Source organism: Salvelinus alpinus, chromosome 19 (genome assembly GCF_045679555.1).
Source record: "Salvelinus alpinus chromosome 19, SLU_Salpinus.1, whole genome shotgun sequence".
NCBI classification, from domain to species: Eukaryota; Metazoa; Chordata; class Actinopteri; order Salmoniformes; family Salmonidae; genus Salvelinus; species Salvelinus alpinus.
The window spans coordinates 4,603,187-4,625,991 of NC_092104.1; the positions used below are offsets into that span (position 1 = coordinate 4,603,187).

Below are 22,805 nucleotides of genomic sequence, written 5' to 3' on the forward strand. Positions count from 1 at the left end.
GCATTATCTATATGCCAACAGATCGCAACAACGCCTAATTTATCATAACCATTACAGATAACTAGTGTAATTGCCAAATTGCCCCATATATATATATATGTGTACAGTATATTCAGTCAATAAACAGTCAAGTGCCATTTAAAATGAAAAGACTGACACTGTAATATCAACTGGTTAGATTATATCGTAGAACACAATCTTCTTCACAAGGGCAGTAACCTCAGCAGTGGTGTTTGCTTGTAGAAGCCTTTAGCTGTGCAAATGGATTCTTATTTCCCAAGCCCTGATTACAATCAAGACACCTATTTTAAAGTAAAAAAATATATTTAAAATGTAATTTAAACAATAAAATAGAACAGAATCATTTTTTCCTAATGAAAAAAAGTAACCGGTGCGAAGTGATGCTGCTGGGGCGGTTATTCTCAAAAAGGTGATCATTTGAAAACAGGCCTCAATCTGAGAAAAATATTTTTTTTATAATTTCAGGTTTACAAACCCAAATAGGTCTTCGATTTAGTTTATTCTGCCCGTTCTGTGGAATTGTTTTAAAATGTATTAACAATTCCGCATTAAAACACTGCATGGTGATGAATTACGACCACGACATCAAATCAAATCAAATTATATTAGTCACATGCGCCGAATACAACAGGTGTAGACTTTACAGTGAAATGCTGAATACAACAGGTGTAGACCTTACAGTGAAATGCTGAATACAACAGGTGTAGAATTTACAGTGAAATGCTGAATACAACAGGTGTAGACCTTACAGTGAAATGCTGAATACAACAGGTGTAGTAGACCTCACAGTGAAATGCTGAATACAACAGGTGTAGTAGACCTTACAGTGAAATGCTGAATACAACAGGTGTAGTAGACCTCACAGTGAAATGCTGAATACAACAGGTGTAGTAGACCTCACAGTGAAATGCTGAATACAACAGGTGTAGTAGACCTCACAGTGAAATGCTGAATACAACAGGTGTAGTAGACCTTAGTGGAATGCTGAATACAACAGGTATAGACTTTACAGTGAAATGCTGAATACAACAGGTGTAGACCTTACAGTGAAATGCTGAATACAACAGGTGTAGAATTTACAGTGAAATGCTGAATACAACAGGTGTAGACCTTACAGTGAAATGCTGAATACAACAGGTGTAGTAGACCTCACAGTGAAATGCTGAATACAACAGGTGTAGTAGACCTCACAGTGAAATGCTGAATACAACAGGTGTAGTAGACCTCACAGTGAAATGCTGAATACAACAGGTGTAGTAGACCTTACAGTGAAATGCTGAATACAACAGGTGTAGTAGACCTTAGTGGAATGCTGAATACAACAGGTATAGACTTTACAGTGAAATGCTGAATACAACAGGTGTAGACCTTACAGTGAAATGCTGAATACAACAGGTGTAGTAGACCTTACAGTGAAATGCTGAATACAACAGGTGTAGTAGACCTTAGTGGAATGCTGAATACAACAGGTGTAGACCTTACAGTGAAATGCTGAATACAACAGGTGTAGTAGACCTTACAGTGAAATGCTGAATACAACAGGTGTAGTAGACCTTACAGTGAAATGCTGAATACAACAGGTGTAGTAGACCTTACAGTGAAATGCTGAATACAACAGGTGTAGTAGACCTCACAGTGAAATGCTGAATACAACAGGTGTAGTAGACCTCACAGTGAAATGCTGAATACAACAGGTGTAGTAGACCTTACAGTGAAATGCTGAATACAACAGGTGTAGACCTCACAGTGAAATGCTGAATACAACAGGTGTAGTAGACCTCACAGTGACATGCTGAATACAACAGGTGTAGTAGACCTCACAGTGAAATGCTGAATACAACAGGTGTAGTAGACCTTACAGTGAAATGCTAAATACAACAGGTGTAGTAGACCTTACAGTGAAATGCTGAATACAACAGGTGTAGTAGACCTTACAGTGAAATGCTGAATACAACAGGTGTAGTAGACCTCACAGTGAAATGCTGAATACAACAGGTGTAGTAGACCTCACAGTGAAATGCTGAATACAACAGGTGTAGTAGACCTCACAGTGAAATGCTGAATACAACAGGTGTAGTAGACCTCACAGTGAAATGCTGAATACAACAGGTGTAGTAGACCTTACAGTGAAATGCTGAATACAACAGGTGTAGTAGACCTCACAGTGAAATGCTGAATACAACAGGTGTAGTAGACCTTACAGTGAAATGCTGAATACAACAGGTGTAGTAGACCTCACAGTGAAATGCTTACGAGCCCCTAACCGACAATGCAGTTTCAAAAAATACACATAAGAATAAGAGATAAAAGTAACAAGTAATTAAAGAGCAGCAGTAAAATAACAGTAGCGAGACTATATACAGGGGGGGGGGGGGGGGGGGGGTACCGATACAGAGGCAATGTGCGGTGGCACCGGTTATTTGAGGTAGTATGTACATGTAGGTAGAGTTATTAAAGTGACTATGCATAGATGACAACAGAGAGTAGCAGTGGTGTAATGAGGTGGTGAGAGGGGGGGTGATGCAAATAGTCTGGGAAGCCATTTGACTAGATGTTCAGGAGCCTTATGGCTTGGGGGTAGAAGCTGTTTAGAAGCCTCTTGGATCTAGACTTGGCGCTCCGGTACCGCTTGCTGTGTGGTAGCAGAGAGAATAGTCTATGACTAGGGTGGCTGGAGCCTTTGACAATTATTTGGGCCTTCCTGTGACCGCCTGGTATAGAGGTCCTGGATGGCAGGAAGCTTGGCCCCAGTGATGTACTGGGCCGTTCACACTACCCTCTGTAGTTCCCTGCGGTCGGAGGCCGAGCAGTTGCCATACCAGGCAGTGATGCAACCAGTCAGGATGCTCTCGATGGTGCAGCTGTAGAACCTTTTGAGGATCTGAGGACCCATGCCAAATCTTTTCAGTCTCCTGAGGGGGGAAAGGTTTTGTTGTGCCCGCTTCACGACTGTCTTGGTGTGCTTGGACCATGTTAGTTTGTTGGTGATGTGCACACCAAGGAACTTGAAGCTCTCAACCTGCTCCACTGCAGCCCCGTCGATGAGAATGGGGGTGTGCTCAGTCCTCTTTTTCCTGTAGTCCACAATCATCTACTTTGTCTTGATCAAGTTGAGGGAGAGGTTGTTGTCCTGGCACCACACGGCCAGGTCTCGGACCTCCTCCCTATAGGCTGTCTCGTTGTTGTCGTGATCAGGCCTACCACTGTTGTGTCATCGGCAAATGTAACGGTGTTGGAGTTGTGCCTGGCCGTGCAGCCATGAGTAAACAGGGAGTACAGGAAGGGTCTGAGCATGCACCCCTGAGGGGCCCCTGTGTTGAGGATCAGCGTGGCGGATGTGTTGGTACCTACCCATATCACCTGGGGGCGGCCTGTCATGAAGTCCAGGGTCCAGTTGCAGAGGGAGGTGTTTAGTCCCAGGGTCCTTAGCTTATTGATGAGCTTTGAGGGCACTATGGTGTTGAACGCTGAGCTGTAGTCAATGAACAACATTCTCACATAGGTGTTCCTTTTGTCCAGGTGGGAAAGGGCAGTGTGGAGTGCAATAGAGATTGCATCATCTGTGGATCTGTTGGGCCGGTATGCAAATTGGAGCGGGTCTTGGGTTTCTGGGATGATGGTGTTGATGTGAGCCATGATCAGCATTTCAAAGCACTTCATGGCTACGGACGTGAGTGCTACGGGTCGGTAGTCATTTAGGCAGGTTACCTTAGTGTTCTTGGGCACAGGGACTATGATGGTCTGCTTGAAACATGTTTGTATTACAGACTCAGACAGGAAGAGGTTGAAAATGTCAGTGAAGACACTTGCTAGTTGGTCAGCACATGCTCGCAGTACACGTCCTGGTAATCCATCTGGCCCCGCGGCCTTGTAAATGTTGACCTGTCTAAAGGTCTTACTCACATCGGCTGCGGAGAGCGTGATCACACAGTCTCCTGGTACAGCTGGTGATCTCATGCAGGTTTCAGTGTTATTTGCCTCGAAGCGAGCATAGAAGTAGTTTAGCTTGTCCGGTAGGCTCAATGTCCGGTAGGCTCAATGAGTAAGCTTAATGATTAATGATTCCAGCCTTACTTGGAACCAGCCTTACTTGGAACGCTGGTTCTTGTCTACTTCCGGGGTAGTGTGTAGCTGAGTCTGAATAAATATGAAGGGATTGTAGCAACGCCAACTATACTATCGCCTTAGCTGTCAATGTCACTAGCTAACTAACATGCTATCAGTTCGCTAACGTTAGTTAACGCCACAGACATCATGTGTGTCTTCTAGTCGGTGTAGCCAGCAATGTGTTGTTGCTGTAAGCATCGCTACGATAGCCTGCAAGTTAACCCTGGCGCCCTTAGTCAGATCTATGAAAAATTGCTAGCCAAATATAACTATTTGAAACATTCTTCCAATAACATTACCATGGCTAGCTAGCCTAGTAAACTGAGGCCGGTGAATGCGATCAAAGCAGCCAGCAAGTTGGCTTACTCATACAGAGGGTTTCCCACCCTTTTTTGGCATTGGCCAACTACTTACTAACCTGATCCAAGGCTAACCAACAACAGCCAAATACTGTTAGTGGGTTTTGTCTTCATGCATCTACAGTAGAGGTCTTGTAATGTGTAATATAATAATTTGCAGGAGGACAAGTTGATGGCTCTCATCAAGGCTGCCAATGTGACTATTGAGCCTTTCTGAATCAGTCTGTTCTCCAAGGTGAGTCAAGACCTTTTCTCCATCACCCTACACACATGCAGGATTACGTGCAGGGCTTCATTGAGAAATATTCTGTGTAACTTCTGACTTATTTCTTCATATATATGGTGTAAAACCTTCCATCTCACTGTTTTGTGCGAACCTTGTTTAACGGTGACGGTACTTAGTTGCTCTCTGTAAACCATGATGTTATGACGTGGTAGTAATTAATAAAGACGGCATCATGTCTGACCCGGTTTGTGTTACAGGCTCTGGCCAGCGTGGACATTGGCAGCCTGATCTGCAGCGTGGGTGCCGGTGGTGGAGCCCCTGCAGCAGACGCACCAGGTAACTAAAGGACACCGGTGTTTCACCCCCCTTTACCAGGGGCATGGGGCTACAGTCCTAGAGGGCCACTGTGTTTGTTCAGTGGCCCAGGGTTTCACCTGCAGGGCCACAGTAACATGGTTTTCATGTGAGCCAGTGCTTACTACCGTCAGTGATTTTAAAAACAAACTCTACATGCTTTTACTTCTTGTAAACACCCACAACGAAGATTCAGACCTCTGTTTCAAACATCTCTGGTACTAGGAAGCTAGACTGGTACTAGACTGGAGATGGTAGCAGGTAGATGGTAGCAGGTAACAGGTAGATGGTAGCAGGTAGATGGTAGCAGGTAGATGGTAACAGGTAGATGGTAGCAGGTAGATGGTAGCAGGTAGATGGTAGCAGGTAGATGGTAGCAGGTAGATGGTAACAGGTAGATGGTAGCAGGTAGATGGTAGCAGGTAGATGGTAGCAGGTAGATGGTAGCAGGTAGATGGTAGCAGGTAGATGGTAACAGGTAGATGGTAGCAGGTAGATGGTAGCAGGTAGATGGTAGCAGGTAGATGGTAGCAGGTAGATGGTAGCAGGTAGATGGTAGCAGGTAGATGGTAGCAGGTAGATGGTAGCAGGTAGCAGGTAGATGGTAGCAGGTAGATGGTAGCAGGTAGATGGTAGCAGGTAGCAGGTAGATGGTAACAGGTAGATGGTAACAGGTAGATGGTAACAGGTAGATGGTAGCAGGTAGCAGGTAGATGGTAGCAGGTAGATGGTAGCAGGTAGGGGTGTGTCGACATGGCCATACTCATATTCGTAAATTGACAGATGATACTCGTGATCGGAGAAAATGTATTTTAATATGCCTAAATACCTCACTGCAAATAAACTGCAGATTAGAAGCAGTGTGTGGAGGGGTGTGTCTGTTCTCAACTAGCAGTGGGCATACACATTTGCTGTCATTCAGTTAGAATACGCATTAGCGTTTAGTCTTTTCCCTACCCTCGCCCCACTTGTTAGATATTATGCACATTGACAGCAAATGTCCTCGCCATGTGATTTATCATAGAAGACAGCAGCAATCTGAATGATCAGACCGAAAACATGCAAGAAAGTGTATGTGAAATGATCCGAGCCCGTGCAGCCCGCCCATCTCTCTACAGACGGGAAAACTATCCAGTCTAGTTATTTAGACCACGCACAGTACTGACTCACAGTACAGTCTGGTTTAGAAACTGACTCACAGTACAGTCTGGTTTAGAAACTGACTCACAGTACAGTCTGGTTTAGAAACTGACTCACAGTACAGTATGGTTTAGAAACTGACTCACAGTACAGTCTGGTTTAGAAACTGACTCACAGTACAGTATGGGTTAGAAACTGACTCACAGTACAGTCTGGTTTAGAAACTGACTCACAGTACAGTCTGGTTTAGAAACTGACTCACAGTACAGTCTGGTTTAGAAACTGACTCACAGTACAGTCTGGTTTAGAAACTGACTCACAGTACAGTCTGGTTTAGAAACTGACTCACAGTACAGTCTGGTTTAGAAACTGACTCACAGTACAGTATGGGTTAGAAACTGTAACAGACAGTACTGACTCACAGTACAGACTCAGTCAGTACTGACTCACAATACAGTCTGGTTTAGAAACTGACTCAAACAATACTGACTCAGTCAGTACTGACTCAGACAGTACTGACTCACAGTACAGTATGGGTTAGAAACTGACTCAGACAGTACTGACTCAGACAGTACTGACTCACAATACAGTCTGGTTTAGAAACTGACTGACATGAGATGCTTTCTGGCACCCGGAAATAACTTAACGATCACGGATCAATTTTTTTTGTTGCTCTGATCATAATCGTATCCAGAAAATTGCCCATATCTGTTACGATGCTAGTTTTGTCCGACTACTGGGCACACCCCTAGTAGCATGGTTTCCACTGCCGCTCTGAATCAGGGCCAGGGTTGCATCATGTCAGTTTGTAAACAATACTGTACTGTCTTTGAGCTTCAAACTCAGTGTCTGGTGTTTATCCATAGCTCTTATTGAGCCAGTTTGTCACTAATGGATCAGTTTTCACCTGATTTATTGGCCTAATTGGTGCTTTTAAGAAGCAGAGACAAAAAGACTAGGTCAAAAAGTCGTAGCTCTAGAAAAGATGCCAGAACTTCTGGATAGGAATTCCGAGTTGGATGGCCGTTGAAACTGATTTCCCTCGGGTCAGAACTTGTTTTGAGATACCAGTTGTCTTGAACGCTCGTACGCCAGAGTTCCTGGTTTTGAACGCGTCAATGAATCAGACGTTTTGGTAAAAGTGTCTGTTTAGTCATTTGTGATTATTGTTCTAATTTGACAGCTGTAAGGATATTTATTTCACTATACATGTACTGATGCCATACCTTGTTTTCCTGTATTAGTCGAGGAGGAGAAAAAGGAGGAGAAAAAGGAGGAGAAAAAGGAGGAGAAAAAGGAAGAATCCGAGGAGGGTTCCGATGACGACATGGGCTTCGGTCTTTTCGACTAAACCAGTTTTTCGACTAAACCAGTTTTTCGACTAAACCAGTTTTTCGACTAAACCAGTTTTTCGACTAAACCAGTTTTTCGACTAAACCAGCTGTTTTTAAAGGAAATGTAATAAAACTTTTCCAAAAAGAAAAAATCTGTTCTCATCAGTTTAATATCTGATACGTCCCCTATCTGGGGACCATATATTAAATAGATTTTTGGAACAGGGAGATGGAATAGGGGCTTGCTCCGTCCACTCCACGCATCGACCTGGTATTGCAGTACCCCCAGGAACGGTGCACCCCTTGTCGTTGTAAATATAAATCATGTGTTGCTTCATTTTAATAAAACATTTAAAAAACAACCAATCAACAATGTTTATGCAGATTTCCCCCTTGCAAAGTATTCTGGGGGTGATCTATTGTATCCCGTAAGTGAAAAGACTGTTTTTAAAAAAAGTACGCCAAATTTCTCTACACCGATTACTGTTGAACTTTTCACCAAACATCTGTTAGAGTAAGTAGTTTATCCACTTGTAGGTGAATAGAGAGCTATGTTAGATTAGGACTTGTCAGTTGATCACTGGCAGGACTGAGTTCTTACCATAAACTCAACTGGCCACAATGTGATTGAATGTGTATGTGATGACATATGTCTCTGAACAGCAGACATTTTCCATCATCACCTGGAAACTGTGTCTGCAGCATCAGTGGATAGAATTATGTGCATATGTGCAAAAGATCTTCAATGAGATTACAAATATAATCTAATAATATTATATGTTACATATGTTAATATGTAAAATAATATTGTAAGTACAAATACCATTCTATAGGAATCAGTCCCTAATCACAGATCTGATATAAGTCATGACTCCTGGGTCAGGTTCTACCCGACATTACATCATATGATCTAAACAGACGTCAATCACAGACAACACCCACACAAACCTAATGCACTCTAACGTATAATCTTAATTAACATAACTAAAGCCCACAGTCTCAAGAGAACACACCCCTACCTAATTACCAACCCCCCAAAACCAGTCCCCCACAAACCAGATGATTACAACCATGAGTGAAACCACTTGGTTATCTCATTTAATGAGATATTTAGGTTATGTTCAGACTCATAAAACACAAGGTGTGACATCCGGTTTGACTGAAGCAACTCTACATCCACTGATCTTTAGCCTGACACAGGAGGCTGGTCTCATTCTCTCCGTTCCAGACAGTAATATGTGTCGTTCTATTCTCTCTGTTCCAGACAGTAATATGTGTCGTTCTATTCTCTCTGTTCCAGACAGTAATATGTGTCGTTCTATTCTCTCTGTTCCAGACAGTAATATGTACCGTTCTATTCTCTCTGTTCCAGACAGTAATATGTGTCGTTCTATTCTCTCTGTTCCAGACAGTAATATGTGTCGTTCTATTCTCTCTGTTCCAGACAGTAATATGTGTCGTTCTATTCTCTCTGTTCCAGACAGTAATATGTACCGTTCTATTCTCTCTGTTCCAGACAGTAATATGTGTCGTTCTATTCTCTCTGTTCCAGACAGTAATATGTGTCGTTCTATTCTCTCTGTTCCAGACAGTAATATGTGTCGTTCTATTCTCTCTGTTCCAGACAGTAATATGTGTCGTTCTATTCTCTCTGTTCCAGACAGTAATATGTGTCGTTCTATTCTCTCTGTTCCAGACAGTAATATGTACCGTTCTATTCTCTCTGTTCCAGACAGTAATATGTGTCGTTCTATTCTCTCTGTTCCAGACAGTAATATGTGTCGTTCTATTCTCTCTGTTCCAGACAGTAATCTGTGTCGTTCTATTCTCTCTGTTCCAGACAGTAATATGTGTCGTTCTATTCTCTCTGTTCCAGACAGTAATCTGTGTCGTTCTATTCTCTCTGTTCCAGACAGTAATATGTGTCGTTCTATTCTCTCTGTTCCAGACAGTAATATGTGTCGTTCTATTCTCTCTGTTCCAGACAGTAATATGTACCGTTCTATTCTCTCTGTTCCAGACAGTAATGTGTCGTTCTATTCTCTCTGTTCCAGACAGTAATATGTGTCGTTCTATTCTCTCTGTTCCAGACAGTAATATGTGTCGTTCTATTCTCTCTGTTCCAGACAGTAATATGTACCGTTCTATTCTCTCTGTTCCAGACAGTAATATGTGTCGTTCTATTCTCTCTGTTCCAGACAGTAATATGTGTCGTTCTATTCTCTCTGTTCCAGACAGTAATCTGTGTCGTTCTATTCTCTCTGTTCCAGACAGTAATATGTGTCGTTCTATTCTCTCTGTTCCAGACAGTAATATGTGTCGTTCTATTCTCTCTGTTCCAGACAGTAATATGTGTCGTTCTATTCTCTCTGTTCCAGACAGTAATATGTACCGTTCTATTCTCTCTGTTCCAGACAGTAATATGTGTCGTTCTATTCTCTCTGTTACAGACAGTAATATGTGTCGTTCTATTCTCTCTGTTCCAGACAGTAATATGTGTCGTTCTATTCTCTCTGTTCCAGACAGTAATATGTGTCGTTCTATTCTCTCTGTTCCAGACAGTAATATGTGTCGTTCTATTCTCTCTGTTCCAGACAGTAATCTGTGTCGTTCTATTCTCTCTGTTCCAGACAGTAATATGTGTCGTTCTATTCTCTCTGTTCCAGACAGTAATATGTGCCGTTCTATTCTCTCTGTTCCAGACAGTAATATGTGTCGTTCTATTCTCTCTGTTCCAGACAGTAATCTGTGTCGTTCTATTCTCTCTGTTCCAGACAGTAATATGTGTCGTTCTATTCTCTCTGTTCCAGACAGTAATATGTGTCGTTCTATTCTCTCTGTTCCAGACAGTAATATGTGCCGTTCTATTCTCTCTGTTCCAGACAGTAATATGTGTCGTTCTATTCTCTCTGTTCCAGACAGTAATATGTACCGTTCTATTCTCTCTGTTCCAGACAGTAATATGTGTCGTTCTATTCTCTCTGTTCCAGACAGTAATATGTGTCGTTCTATTCTCTCTGTTCCAGACAGTAATATGTACCGTTCTATTCTCTCTGTTCCAGACAGTAATATGTACCGTTCTATTCTCTCTGTTCCAGACAGTAATATGTACCGTTCTATTCTCTCTGTTCCAGACAGTAATATGTGTCGTTCTATTCTCTCTGTTCCAGACAGTAATATGTATCGTTCTATTCTCTCTGTTCCAGACAGTAATATGTATCGTTCTATTCTCTCTGTTCCAGACAGTAATATGTACCGTTCTATTCTCTCTGTTCCAGACAGTAATATGTACCGTTCTATTCTCTCTGTTCCAGACAGTAATATGTACCGTTTTCCCCTCAGCAGCCTACAATGTTTGAGTTTTTGTTGTGGTAACTGTGGTATACAGTAATTATAGGGAGTAAATGAAACAAGATATCACAAATCTTCCATGCTACACAATGGTTCTGAATATTGTAGTGGATTCTGCTTGGTAACAATCTGTAGACTTTCTCAAACACACCAGCAGAGACGACAAACAACTTTATTACAGCAAGAGAAAAATCGGCAGAACTCACATTATCAGTCATGAAGACCATTCTTGTGTTACTAATGCCCATTTTGTTTGGGAACGTTGCAGGTATGGATTTTGGAATGAATTGTCTATCATCATGGTATATTACCTAAATCATGTGTATTGTGCACGTGACTTTCACCGTAATCTAAATTCTGGATTTCTGTGTAGTTCGAATTTGTGTGTTCTGTCAATATCTAAAGAATTTCAGTGATGTTTTACACGTATTACTGTATGTTTCATTCTGGTGTTTCAGTGGAGGCACTGCGGTGTTATGCCTGTGATGGCGTATCCAGCAATGCTCAGTGTAACCAGAACATAGAAAACTGCTTTCTCTCAAATGACAACTGCATGACCGCCGTCGGTGAAATCTGTAAGAGCACAGATACTCCGTAAATGAATAGATACATTAATACATCTCTTTGTAGGTAGGGTTTTGTGCAGGGGTACCAGTCACTTTGCCTATGTAGGTTAGTGAAAACTGAAATAAGTATCGTCAATAATTCTGTCATGTCAGTATATGAAATAAATTATACCTCGCTGTTTCTCTTATCAGTTATAGACTCAATCAATCAATCTGCCAGCTCTTTAACCAGTTCACCTTAACCAGATCAGCTATCTTCCACTGTCTGTCACCAGTGGGGATCCAGTACATTTATAAGACCTGCACCACCCGCTTGGCATGTACATCAACCCCCTCCACCGACCTAGGAACCTTAGGGGGGCTCCAGGTCAGCTGCTGTCAGACTGACCTCTGTAACAGCAACGATTCATCAGTCTCTGGAGTCTCTGGAGTCTCTGGAGTCTCTGGAGTCTCTGGAGTCTCTGCAGTCTCTGCAGTCTCTGAACTCAACTTCCTGTTGCTCAGTTTGCCTTTTCTCATATCTGGCCTGGTTCTGTCTCTGTGAAACTCTGTGACGTATTTTGAAATGAATGAATGAACAACTGAAATCAATGTGGGTTCATCTTTTCTGTTTTTTTTGTTGTTTTTGATGTTGCTCATCCTCAGGATCTATGTCAGGATAGGAAAGAAATAAAACATTTTCCTATCTGTGCTGGTTCTGTGTCTCTGAATCATGGTTTAAATAGCCAAGGCTTTGTAACCTATATGGTAAATCATTGGTAACAATCTGCCATAATATCAATACGCCAGCTATATCGGGGGATAGTAAGCCTAGTAAGGCTATCGTAATGTGCTCATGATGGAAGTTAGAGGTACATTTGAATTATTTAATCGAAAAAAACAGACTAATACGTGACTAAAAATAACTATGACTAAAACTAGACTCAAATTGTCCAGCATTGTAGTCGACTGATAATAACAAAAACTACAAAGAATGAAATGACAAAAAATGTGACTATGTCTAAGAAGTATTGTTTAGTATGAAAACTCACAACCAGCTGGTTGTGGTACTGTCTGGTTGTGGTGCGGTACGTGGTGCTGTCTGGTTGTGGTGCGGTACGTGGTGCTGTCTGGTTGTGGTGCGGTACGTGGTGCTGTCTGGTTGTGGTGCGGTACGTGGTACTGTCTGGTTGTGGTGCGGTACGTGGTACTGTCTGGTTGTGGTGCGGTACGTGGTGCTGTCTGGTTGTGGTGCGGTACGTGGTGCTGTCTGGTTGTGGTGCGGTACGTGGTGCTGTCTGGTTGTGGTGCGGTACGTGGTGCTGTCTGGTTGTGGTGCGGTACGTGGTGCTGTCTGGTTGTGGTGCGGTACGTGGTGCTGTCTGGTTGTGGTGCGGTACGTGGTACTGTCTGGTTGTGGTGCGGTACGTGGTACTGTCTGGTTGTGGTGCGGTACGTGGTGCTGTCTGGTTGTGGTGCGGTACGTGGTGCTGTCTGGTTGTGGTGCGGTACGTGGTACTGTCTGGTTGTGGTGCGGTACGTGGTGCTGTCTGGTTGTGGTGCGGTACGTGGTGCTGTCTGGTTGTGGTGCGGTACGTGGTGCTGTCTGGTTGTGGTGCGGTACGTGGTGCTGTCTGGTTGTGGTGCGGTACGTGGTGCTGTCTGGTTGTGGTGCGGTACGTGGTGCTGTCTGGTTGTGGTGCGGTACGTGGTGCTGTCTGGTTGTGGTGCTGTCTGGTTGTGGTGCGGTACGTGGTGCTGTCTGGTTGTGGTGCGGTACGTGGTGCTGTCTGGTTGTGGTGCGGTACGTGGTGCTGTCTGGTTGTGGTGCTGTCTGGTTGTGGTGCGGTACGTGGTACTGTCTGGTTGTGGTGCTGTCTGGTTGTGGTGCGGTACGTGGTGCTGTCTGGTTGTGGTGCTGTCTGGTTGTGGTGCGGTACGTGGTACTGTCTGGTTGTGGTGCTGTCTGGTTGTGGTGCGGTACGTGGTACTGTCTGGTTGTGGTGCTGTCTGGTTGTGGTGCGGTACGTGGTGCTGTCTGGTTGTATACACAGGTCCACTTTAAGAACAGCGTCCGTCGTTAAATGAAAACATCAATTGTAGAGCTAAAACTTTTTACCCCAAATAATGAACGGCCATATGAGAAAGATTGTTGAGTTCTGAAGATCTAAGCTAATCTTTATTATTATTTGCTAATCATTACCAATCAGCTAACTAGCTAGCCGAATGTGGTAGCCGGATAAGTAAATGTGAAGGCAGCTGGCTAGCTAGCTGAATGTGGTAGCCGGATAAGTAAATGTGAAGGCAGCTGGCTAGCTAGCTGAATGTGGTAGCCGGATAAGTAAATGTGAAGGCAGCTGGCTAGCTAGCTGAATGTGGTAGCCTGATAAGTAAATGTGAAGGCAGCTAACTAGCTAGCTGAATGTGGTAGCCTGATAAGTAAATGTGAAGGCAGCTAACTAGCTAGCTGAATGTGGTAGCCTGATAAGTAAATGTGAAGGCAGCTGGCTAGCTAGCTGAATGTGGTAGCCGGATAAGTAAATGTGAAGGCAGCTAACTAGCTAGCTGAATGTGGTAGCCTGATAAGTAAATGTGAAGGCAGCTAACTAGCTAGCTGAATGTGGTACCCGGATAAGTAAATGTGAAGGCAGCTGGCTAGCTAGCTGAATGTGGTACCCGGATGAATGTCATAAACTAGTTTGTTATTGTTTACGTTCAAGAAAAAGTCTGTCAGGGTATTTTCCCTGTTGTCACCGCTCCAGTCAGCTCTCTGTAGTGACAACTCAGAAAATTGTAGCCTAAGTACCCCAGACTACAGCAGTAGCTAAATAGATTACTGGCCATCTTTGACAGACAGACAAACATGGGTGGGAACAGACCCTGTTTGTGGTAATACACAGAACGAATCATTTGGAAAGGGCATTTGATTTCCATAGGGGGGTCCGTTTTTTTTCACGGGTCCTCCTAAGTGTGCATGCACACATTTAATTAATGGGTGTTGCGTGATTTTGACGTTTTAGGAAGCTTACAATTGATCCTACTATTTCTACCGATCTGTGTGCAAGTTATGATTTTCACGCAGCATTTTTCGTGGAACAGTTTCATTTCCATAATAACATTTTAGTTTCTCAAAAATCATTGTCACGTCATTAGAGATGTGGGTCATTGTCACGTCATTAGAGATGTGGATCATTGTCACGTCATTAGAGATGTGGATCATTGTCACGTGGTTAATCATAAAAAAAATCGGGATTAAAACAATAAAAATCTAAAAGATTAAAATTCAACTAATGCCAGATCGCCGGCGATCTGGCACGACGAAGGCCGGCGATCTGGCACGACGGAGGCCGGCGATCTGCCAGATCACCAGACTCCGTCATATGGACACATTGATTCACAGTGATCCATTGGCGGCTAAAGAAATGAGCGCATGGAACTCAGAGATAGCCTATAGGCCAATACAGCAGTAGGCCTAGAACGTCTAACGTCAACTAGTAAAATACAGTAAAATACATAGGCATTAAGCAGACAAATAAAAACAGTAGAAAATATCCTGATGAAAATTCAGGTTATATCAATGGCATTCATCTCTCTACTCTCTCTACTCCCTTTCTATCGGTCTTGAGTTGAGCTATCGCTAATGAAGTGAAACAGTGTATCAAATCAAACAACTAAAGGGAAAGGGGGATACCTACACTACCGTTCAAACGTTTTGGGGTCACTTAGAAATGTCCTTGTTTTTGAAAGAAAGGTTTTTTTAAATTAAAAAGTACATTAAAATAACATCAAATTGATCAGAAATACAGTGTAGACATTGTTAATGTTGTAAATGACTATTGTAGCTGGAAATGGCAGATTTTTTATGGAATATCTACATAGGCGTACAGAGACCCATTATCAGCAACCATCACTCGTGTTCCAATGGCACGTTGTGTTAGCTAATCCAAGTGTATCATTTTAAAAGGCTAATTGATCATTAGAAAACCCTTTTGCAATTATGTTAGTACAGCTGAAAACTGTTGGTCTGATTAAAGAAGCAATAAAACTGTCTTTCTTTAGACTAGTTGAGTATCTGGAGCATCAGCATTTTGTGGGTTCGATTACAGGCTCAAAATGGCCAGAAACAAAGAACTTTCTTCTGAAACTCGTCAGTCTATTCTCGTTCTGAAAAATGAAGGCTATTCCATGCGAGAAATTGCCAAGAAACTGAACATCTCGTACACCGCTGTGTACTACTCCCTTCACAGAACAGCGCAAACTGGCTCTAACCAGAATAGGAAGAGGAGTGGGAGGCCCCGGTGCACAACTGAGCAAGAGGACAAGTACATTAGAGTGTCTAGTTTGAGAAACAGACGCCTCACAAGTCCTCAACTGGCAGCTTCAATAAATAGTAGCCGCAAAACACCAGTCTCAACATCAACAGTGAAGAGGCGACTCCGGGATGCTGGCCTTCTAGGCAGAGATGCAAAGAAAAAAGCCATATCTCAGACTGACCAATAAAAATAAAAGATTAAGATGGGCAAAAGAACACAGACACTGGACAGAGGAACTCTGCCTAGAAGGCCAGCATCCCGGAGTCGCCTCTTCACTGTTGACGTTGAGACTGGTGTTTCTAACAATTAGCCTTTTAAAAATGATAAACGTGGATTAGTTTACACAACGTGCCATTGGAACACAGGAGTGATGGTTGCTGATAAATGGGCCTCTGTACACCTATGTAGATATTCCATAAATGTAAAAAAAACTATGATCTAATTAAAATGAGTTTTTCAGCACCAATGACAAACGCCCTAATTACTGTCCCAATAAGGGATATCTCCAGGGGCGTGCTTAATGGGCCAGTATACTTAGACCATGTCCAGTCCAGTTTAAATCCTCGCTAGGTAGATCTAAAACAACTTCATACGTGGAAGCAATACACCTTGAAGTAAATCTCAGGTCTGTTAAAAGAACACTCCATTTGTATTGATCCTAGTGATTCAGGAGTTTCATTAAAAACAGGTTAATATGCCCCACCAACATTACACAACTATACTGAAACCCCTTAAATTGCTGAAATAAGTATGCCTAAATCAAAATCAGATGAACCGATATGTGACACGGAACTAGTGGCATAGCAGGAAGCTTGGAATACTGTCAACCAAGAGGTTGTGAGTTCAAATCCCAGGTGAGGACATGTTGAAGAATAACAACTGTATAAATGTACATACACAATGTAATTATGTGTCAAATGTAAATTGAAAATACTATGTTAAAAGCACTGTGTAAGTATCCCTAATCTTGCCAGCAGACGAAGAACAATTCATGGATCAATGGCTCACCAATCAGGGCCTTGATTGGCCCGGCAACAGTAACAAGGCTTGATGTGTAATGAAACAACACATTTTTGGGGAGAACGTTTCTTTGGGACCATCAGGCGACGTCCTGACAACTGACACACAGAAATGTTCTTGCAACGTTCCCATGAAAACGTGTCTAGAACATAACCATGGCAACCATGTTCTCAGAAACCCTCAGAAAACTGGACACATGAAACGTGTCGAGAACATTTAATATTGTACGACACGGTGCATTCGGGAAAGTATTCAGACCCCTTTAACTGTTTCCACATTTTGTAACGTTACAGCCTTATTCTAAAATTGATTAAATAAAACATTTTCCTCATCAATCTATACACAATAACTCATAATGACAAAGCAAAAACTGTTCCTTTATATAAAAACTGTTCCTTTATAGAACCCGGTGGTCACTCTGACAGAGCTCCAGAGTTTCTCTGTGGAGATGGGAGAACCTTCCGGAAGGACAACCATCCCTGCAGCACTGCACCAATCAGACATTTATGGTAGGGTGGCCAGACGGAAGCCACTCCTCAGTAAAAGGCACATGACAGCCCGCTTGGAGTTCGCCAAAAGACACCTAAAGACTCTCAGACCATGAGAAACAAGATTCTCTGGTCTGATGAAACCAAGATTGAACTCTTTTAATTGAATGCCGAGCATCACGTCTGGAGGAAACCTGGCACCATCCCTACGGTTAAGCATGGTGGTGACAGCATCATGCTGTGGGGATGTTTTTCAGCGGCAGGGACTGGGAGAATAGTCAGGATCGAAGGAAAGATGAAAGGAGTAAAGTACAGAGAGATCCTTGATGAAAACCTGCTGCAAAGCCCTCAGGACCTCAGACTGAGTAGTCGTTGTGTGACTGAGTAGACTGAGTAGTTGTTGTGTATACAAATATTTATTTCCTTCCACGGCACAGATAAGATCCTTCATGTAGTGTGTGTGTGTGTGTGTGTGTGTGTGTGTGTGTGTGTGTGTGTGTGTGTGTGTGTGTGTGTGTGTGTGTGTGTGTGTGTGTGTGTGTGTGTGCGTGCGTGCGTGCGTGCGTGCGTGCGTGCGTGCGTGCGTGCGTGTATATGTTATGTAGGCCTACAGTATAGTGGGGTTTCCAGTGGGAACCTACACTGTAAAACCATGAAACGTGGGACATGTTTATAAACCTAAACGTCAGTTTTACAACTTAAACACAGTCAGCTATTTCCAGTCCGTTTCTAACCAGGAGAACACCTATATGGCCTAAAGAGTTTAGATTTTAAGCTAGTGTTAACTTTCCCATTGTCCTGTTTAGAGTGCATTTAGTCATTATAAATAGATCAGAGTTAGGAATGTCTGTCACCTGAACTACATTTCAGCACAACTGAACAGGACATTTGATAGAACCGGCACAGCCACCCGGCACAGCCAGAAGAGGACTGGCCACCCCTCATAGCCTGGTTCCTCTCTAGGTTTCTTCCTAGGTTTTGGCCTTTCTAGGGAGTTTTTCCTAGCCACCGTGCTTCTACACCTGCATTGCTTGCTGTTTGGGGTTTTAGGCTGGGTTTCTGTACAGCACTTCGAGATATTAGCTGATGTACGAAGGGCTATATAAAATAAACTTGATTTGATAGAAGAAATCTATTCCATCATGTGGTGTTGTTGTTACTCGACTGTGTTCAGGTTATTACCGTTAACTCTGAGTGAAAAATATGTGGGAGGGGCCGCAGTATTACATTTCCCAGCATGCTTTGTTACAGGTAGTTATTCTTTTTGTGAATAGTTTGTTTTAATATCTCTGTTGACTAATGAACATTGATTAATTAATTGATCTTATACTATACAAAGTAAAATAACTTAACGTTTTTCTAAACTAATCCAATCTGTAAAAGGTTGCACCCATTACTGAGATGGGTTGTGGTAGTGATGTTACATTTGATGCCGGACCTCCGAATGAATTCGTTGAAATCCCTAAGTAGTGTGCTGATGCCTGTATCACTTTATCAGAAGAATGTGATCAATGACTTCCGAAGCCTTGTTTCGTCAAACAGCCACCTGACTGGTTAGGTAGACTCTTCATGAAACATCTCCTGTCCCTGATAATTAGGCTTGGGCTGTATACCGTATATACTGTGTACAGAGGTATTTGGAAAAAGCCACAGGATGGTTTCTCAGGTTACACTCACCCCAATTCGATCGCCTCCATTTCCGCAGCAACCAGTGAATCCGGGTCAACAGCATCAATGTAACAGTTTTGCTTCCGTCCCTCTCCTCGCCCCTACCTGGGCTAGAACCAGGGACCCTCTGCACACATCAACAACTGACACCCTTAAAGCATCGTTACCTATAACTCCACACAAAGCCTCGGCTCTTGCCAGAGCAAGGGGAACAACTACTTCAAGGTCTCCGAGTGAGTGACGTCACCATCATCTATCATCTGGAAGGTCAGTGACACTCTGCTAGCGGGTCGCGCATTATTTTCCACAGAACGCATATGCCCCTCTTTTGATTGGTCCTCTACGTGTCTGACAATGGGCCGCGTGCCAAGTCTCTCACTAAACTGCTGCCAGTGTCGTTTCTCATAGTAGGGCTTTCGGGAAGGTGTTGTATTGAGAAACAACATGCAGTCAAAAGTAGCTTGTTTGACACGTGTCAACGAGCTTTGGGTGGTCGGGTGGGGAAACAACAGTATTTTGAAATACATCACTGGAATGTAACAAGTAGGTTAGATTGCATTTTCAGCAAGAGTGTTGGACTCAAGTATCTACGTTACAAAAAAAACACAATGACCTCAAATACTAGCAGCAACAGAATGACTACGGTAGGCTACAGGCTGGCCAATACATACTACAGAAAGTAACGGTCAGATACACCTGCCAACGCACACAATGCCTCACCAAGAAATCCAAGATACTAGATATTCATTACCTTTTTTGCGCCGTACACTGAGCGGACAAAACATTAAGTACACCTGCTCTTTCCACGACAGACTGACCAGGTGATTCCAGGTGAAAAGCTATGATCCCTTATTCACGTCACGTGTTAAATCTAGGAGACAGATCAAAGAATGATTTTTAAGCCTTGACACAACTGAGACATGGATTGTCTATGTGTGCCATTCAGAGGGTGAATGGGGCAAGACAAAAGATTGAAGTGCCTTTGAACGGGGTATGGTAGTAGGTGCCAGGCACACCGGTTTGTGTCAAGAACTACAACGCTGCTGGGTTTTTCCACCCTCAACAGTTTCCTGTGTGTATCAAGAATGGTCCACCACCCAAAGGACATCCAGCCAACTTGACACAACTGTGGGAAACATTGGAGTCAAAATGGTGCCCGCATCCCTGTGGAACGCTTTTGAGACCATGCCCTGAGGGTAAAAGAGGGGGTGCAACTCAATAGGAAGGTGTTCATAATGTTTTGTACATTCAGTGTATATTTTTCAAATCAACTCTATAGAGACACTTTTTTCTAAAGCAACAGCTTCACCAATCCGTTAACCTTTCAGGGATTTGAAAGCCTCCTCAAAAGCAAAACAACAACTCAGTCCATCTATACGTAGCTCTGTGTCAAATCATGGAAGAAACACATCCTGAAGAGGCATCAGCCTCCCACCTCATAGGCTATAGGATGCATAGAGGTATCAGCCTCCCACCTCATAGGCTGTAGGATGCATAGAGGCATCAGCCTCCCACCTCATAGGCTGTAGGATGCATAGAGGCATCAGCCTCCCACCTCATAGGCTGTAGGATGCATAGAGGTATCAGCCTCCCACCTCATAGGCTATAGGATGCATAGAGGTATCAGCCTCCCACCTCATAGGCTATATGATGCATAGAGGTATCAGCCTCCCACCTCATAGGCTGTAGGATGCATAGAGGCATCAGCCTCCCACCTCATAGGCTGTAGGATGCATAGAGGCATCAGCCTCCCACCTCATAGGCTGTAGGATGCATAGAGGTATCAGCCTCCCACCTCATAGGCTGTAGGATGCATAGAGGAATCAGCCTCCCACCTCATAGGCTGTAGGATGCATAGAGGTATCAGCCTCCCACCTCATAGGCTATAGGAAGCATAGAGGCATCAGCCTCCCACCTCATAGGCTATAGGAAGCATAGAGGAGGTATCAGCCTCCCACCTCATAGGCTGTAGGATGCATAGAGGTATCAGCCTCCCACCTCATAGGCTATAGGAAGCATAGAGGTATCAGCCTCCCACCTCATAAGCTGTAGGATGCATTCAAAACAGTCGAGAGAGAGAGAATCGGAGAGATAAACATAAAGCCACATTCAGTAAAGCATCTCAGCTGATTCAGATCAGATTATGTGATCTGCCTCAGGCTCAGGAACCATATCTACGTTTACACAGGCATCACAATTCTGATCTTTTGCCCAATTATTGGCAAAATAGAATTTCTTTATTTGATTTAACCATTATTTTTATTTATTTTACCAGGTAAGCTGACTGAGAACACGTTCTCATTTACAGCAACGGCCTGGGGAATAGTTACAGGGGGGAGGAGTGCGGGATCTGATCTGATTGGTCAAAAGACCAACTACTGGTCAAAAGATGTGTAAACTCCGCCTTAAACATCTTCAAAGCAATATAAGCACAGAGATATTGGCTAAACCGCTTCCTTTCATACTCTGCTTTACATCCTATCTTGACTGTTGCACCTTCATAACAGAAGACTGGACTGGAGAGAGAGAGAGAGAGAGAGGTGCTTAGTGCCTCTCCATTCATAAACCAAACAGTGGCTCCCTTCCTGCTCCCCCTTGCATACAGATCCTACACCCGCCCTCCCCCCCACCATCTCCCCCCTCTCTCTCACACACACACACACACACACACTCACACACACACACTCAAAAACAAGAGCACATCCATGTAACAGACATCTTCCCCCGCACTCACAACACAACACCTGTTATGATGATAGTAAAGTATTCATATTTCTTACCGTATAGAAGCCGATCCTACACAGAGCTAAGGACAGCTGCATGTGCTCAGACATCGTCCCCGGCAACAGCGTTACCCCCGACAACACAACAAGCTAAGCCGGTAGTGAGGTTACTGAATGAGGCCAGGCAGGAAGGAGGGACGATGGAGTGAGCAGTGGAGCGAGACGATCGGCGCATTTCAAGTCAACATGAGACCAGAACCAGCCAATCGTTTACAGATCTAATATCTTCCTTGAACTCCAACTGAAAACCGGAGGAGAAGAGGGGAAGAGAAACAGGAGGAAGAGGAGGAGCAGGGGGACGGGAGAGGAGGAGCAGGGGGACGGGAGAGGAGGAGCAGAACCACAGAGGAGAAAAAGGAGGAAGGAATACTCTTCATATTCATTCATAAAACTGAAGAGAAACAATGAGAATGAAGCTGTTAGGCAGAGATTAGTAGGAGGAGGATGAGGAGGATGAGGAGGAGGAGGATATCTCTGTATGGCGATTAAGGGCTCAGATATAACAACTAGCCTACCAGCACACTCCAAAATAAGACTACAAATTGGATTAGAGACAATTACACAAGTCCACGCTGTTTACACACCAGTGCCCCCAACACACAATGTCAATCAAAATGGGTTGACGTGTGTCATGTTGTTTTGGTCTCGTATTCTGTTGGTCTGTCTGTCTGTCTGTCTGTCTGTCTGTCTGTCTGTCTGTCTGTCTGTCTGTCTGTCTGTCTGTCTGTGTATATATATCTGTCTGTCTGTCTGTCTGTCTGTCTGTCCATATATCTGTCTGTCCATATATCTGTCTGTCTGTCCATCTATATATACGTCTGTCTGTCTGTCTGTCCATATATCTGTCTGTCTGTCTGTCCATATATCTGTCTGTCTATGTGTCTATCTATCTGTCTGTCTGTCTGTCTGTCTGTCTGTCTGTCTGTCTGTCTGTCTGTCTGTCTGTCTGTCTGTCTGTCTGTCTGTCTGTCTGTCTGTCTATCATATGTCTGTCTGTCTGTCTATCGTCTATCTGTCTATATATCGTCTGTCTGTCTGTCTTTGTCTGTCTAGCCACGTTTGTTTTTCAGAGATAGAAAGTAGAATTTGAGAGACA

At 43.4% G+C, this 22,805-nt stretch overlaps 1 protein-coding gene, 1 long non-coding RNA gene and 2 pseudogenes across 4 annotated transcripts in view; 3 read left to right on the plus strand and 1 right to left on the minus strand.

Annotated features, from left to right (window-relative positions):
• arl15a (ADP-ribosylation factor-like 15a) overlaps positions 1 to 22,805 on the minus strand; it is a 414,801-nt gene that overhangs the window by 383,118 nt on the left and 8,878 nt on the right. The window contains exon 1 of one of the 2 annotated variants that reach the window (XM_071352105.1): positions 21,707 to 22,032. The exons of the other annotated variant lie outside the window; for it this stretch is intronic. Within the exon in view, the coding sequence (XP_071208206.1) occupies positions 21,707 to 21,760 (54 nt within the window). The 5' untranslated portion in view covers positions 21,761 to 22,032. Of the gene's footprint in view, positions 1 to 21,706; positions 22,033 to 22,805 lie in introns of those variants that run through there. 2 annotated transcript variants of the gene reach the window in all.
• Positions 4,463 to 7,562, plus strand: LOC139545898 (large ribosomal subunit protein P1-like; annotated as a pseudogene).
• LOC139545939 (uncharacterized) lies at positions 5,308 to 6,207 on the plus strand. 2 transcript variants are annotated; one of them, XR_011669156.1, is made up of 4 exons: positions 5,308 to 5,328; positions 5,364 to 5,594; positions 5,707 to 5,741; positions 5,777 to 6,207. It is a non-coding gene; the product is annotated as an uncharacterized lncRNA (long non-coding RNA). The 2 variants fall into 2 exon arrangements; XR_011669157.1 differs by having other exon boundaries at positions 5,364 to 5,566.
• On the plus strand, positions 7,671 to 7,846 carry LOC139546019 (U2 spliceosomal RNA; annotated as a pseudogene).